We start from the raw sequence: 2,458 nt of genomic DNA on the forward strand, positions 1-2,458 counted from the left end.
ACATGTATATATATTTTATATATATATATATATATATTTATATATATTTATATATATATATATTTATATACATATATATATGCATACATACATACATATATATATATATATATATATATATATGTATATATATGTATATATTTAAATATATGTATATGTATATGTATATGTATATGTATATGTACATATATATATATTTTCAACTTATTAATAAAACTAGGACCTTTGATCAGTTTTCTTTCTTCTCTGTGTGGGGCATGCACAGCGGGTTATATACTGATATATTGAGAAGTCGCATGATACGTTTTCTTCGCATCTCTGATGGCGAAAGTGTTGTTGTATCTGGTTTTGTTATATTCATTCTATCTCTAACTGTCTTTTCAGCCACGACTAATTTCTACATACGTTAGTTATCAAACTAACTTTAATATGGTCTTTATTCATTTATACTATCCTCAGCTCGGATTCCGTTTCATGGCATGGCTGCAAGTGATGTCTCTGATTCTATTTTTATCCGAGAGCATTGCCGTGTTTGTGGCGTTTCCAAGTATGTTCCATAAACCTTGTGTTCTGTTGCTGTCCTATCACCAAAGTAAGGCTAGTAGTATGTAAGCTTCGTACCTGCTTATAATATCCAAGCTACGTGTACTGGGTTAAGTGGTGAACTCATTTGTATCGGGTCATAGCCGCATTCATGACCAATATCTGATGTGTCTGTGGCGGTGTCGTGCTTGTGGTACTTAATCGATCAGTCACTCATTTATGAAACGCGTTGGTTAGAGTGTCTGTCCGTGGGCTCTGCTGTTGCTGTGCGCACATGCAATAGAAGACTATGTGATGGCGATCTTTCACTTGCAGCGTACGTCTATATATCATGTCTTCCTCACAAACCTTCGAAATCAACACCGTAGCTTCCTATCCTACACGTCTTCTCGACACATACAATCTGCTACTCACTCCCCACATCTCTGCATCACATCGACTTCTGAATAGTCGCACTCTCATTCCAGTGGCTACGGAGGCAGTTCCTGCCGCAGTAGTTTAGTTTTGTCCAAAACGGTTTATTGTGTTTCATTCAGATCGGTCGTCTGTTTCAACCTATGGCGCGTACACGGGCTTTCAAACGCTTTTCATCGAAACGTTTGCGTTCAACATCTTCGTGGTCTGTATGGTCTTGGCGGTAGGTGTCTGCGGTGGTCATCACTTGTTCGCTTAATACACTGTGCTGCTGATTGAGGTCAAGCGTTTTATCCCGGTGTATAATAGTCGACGAACATTATATCAAAAGACCATAAGTGGTATAAGATATGTGTTGTACGCATCCAGTGGTCACTCATTGCACCTGTATTTATAATATATTCTCAGTTCATCTAAGTTTATTTTATATTCTCATTACATCTACATATACATTGTATTCTCATTACACCTACATTCGTATCATATTCTCATTACACCTACATTCGTATTATATTCTCATTACACCTACATTATGTAATATTCTCATTTCACCTACATTTATGTTGTATTCTTATTGCACCTACCTTTATGTTGTATTCACATTACACCTACATTTATATTGTATTCTCAGTACACCTACATTTATGTTATATTCTCATTACATATACATATATATTATATTCTCATTAAACCTACATTTATATTATATTCTCATTAACCAACCTTGTATCCTTTCGGCAGACAACGTGGTGCTATCTGCCGCCGGGCCGCCACTCGCTACAGGACGAGGCGGAGTCGTCTGTGATGACTAACCACACACACGTGAGAGTATGTGTGTGCTCAACATCTGCACGGTGCACTGATGAGTTGTATAGTGTGTACTTTTGTATCATTCTATTTGTGAGATTCGGTTTCGCCATACGGCTAGTACCACGCCTGACCTAGTGAGGTTCTTGATGTGTTGTTTAACACCCGTGCAGGTTGCTGGTATCCGAATATAGATGATCCTGCCAAATCAAAGATTCGATTTTGTGAGGTGTCGTGTCTATGTACCGCCATTTGGCTCCGCCTCTATTGTCCAAACTTGTACTAAACTCCCCTTACCTACTTTCAACCTACTCTCAACCTATTCGTATCCACCCGTCACATCCTCATTGCCGTCCCCTCCGGGCGCAGGGTACCTTCTCACTGTACACAGCCCATAAGATGGTCGGATGCGCCAGTGTGGCCTACAGAGACCCCCCCAACACACGCGATAGTCTGAGAGGCGTTTTGGATTGTGACAAGTACGGCATCACGCTGCTGCACTTTATCTCTGTGGAGGCGACGGATATACACTGTGTGGTGTTTCTGCAAGGTACAAAATCGGATGCACGCTTCAGCGCATGCTGGGGCGCCTAGTGGTGTTTGTGTTTATTGATTGATTTGCTTCCTAAACCCTTTGGTATTTGTTAATTTATTTCGAAATTAGCTTTTACATCAAAATCACTACAGTGTTATA

General features: G+C 39.5%; 1 protein-coding gene across 1 annotated transcript; it reads left to right on the plus strand.

Moving 5' to 3' along the window:
• Positions 1-459: 459 nt before the first annotated feature.
• SARC_14330 (hypothetical protein) lies at positions 460-2,358 on the plus strand (the record flags this gene model as incomplete). The annotated part of the gene is made up of 4 exons (XM_014291540.1): positions 460-547; positions 1,080-1,180; positions 1,699-1,785; positions 2,134-2,358. Coding segments are annotated over 4 exons (501 nt in total), but the record flags the coding sequence as incomplete, so codon positions are not given.
• Between the last annotated feature and the right edge of the window lie 100 nt (positions 2,359-2,458).

This window comes from Sphaeroforma arctica, assembly GCF_001186125.1.
Source record: "Sphaeroforma arctica JP610 unplaced genomic scaffold supercont1.4469, whole genome shotgun sequence".
NCBI classification, from domain to species: domain Eukaryota; class Ichthyosporea; order Ichthyophonida; genus Sphaeroforma; species Sphaeroforma arctica.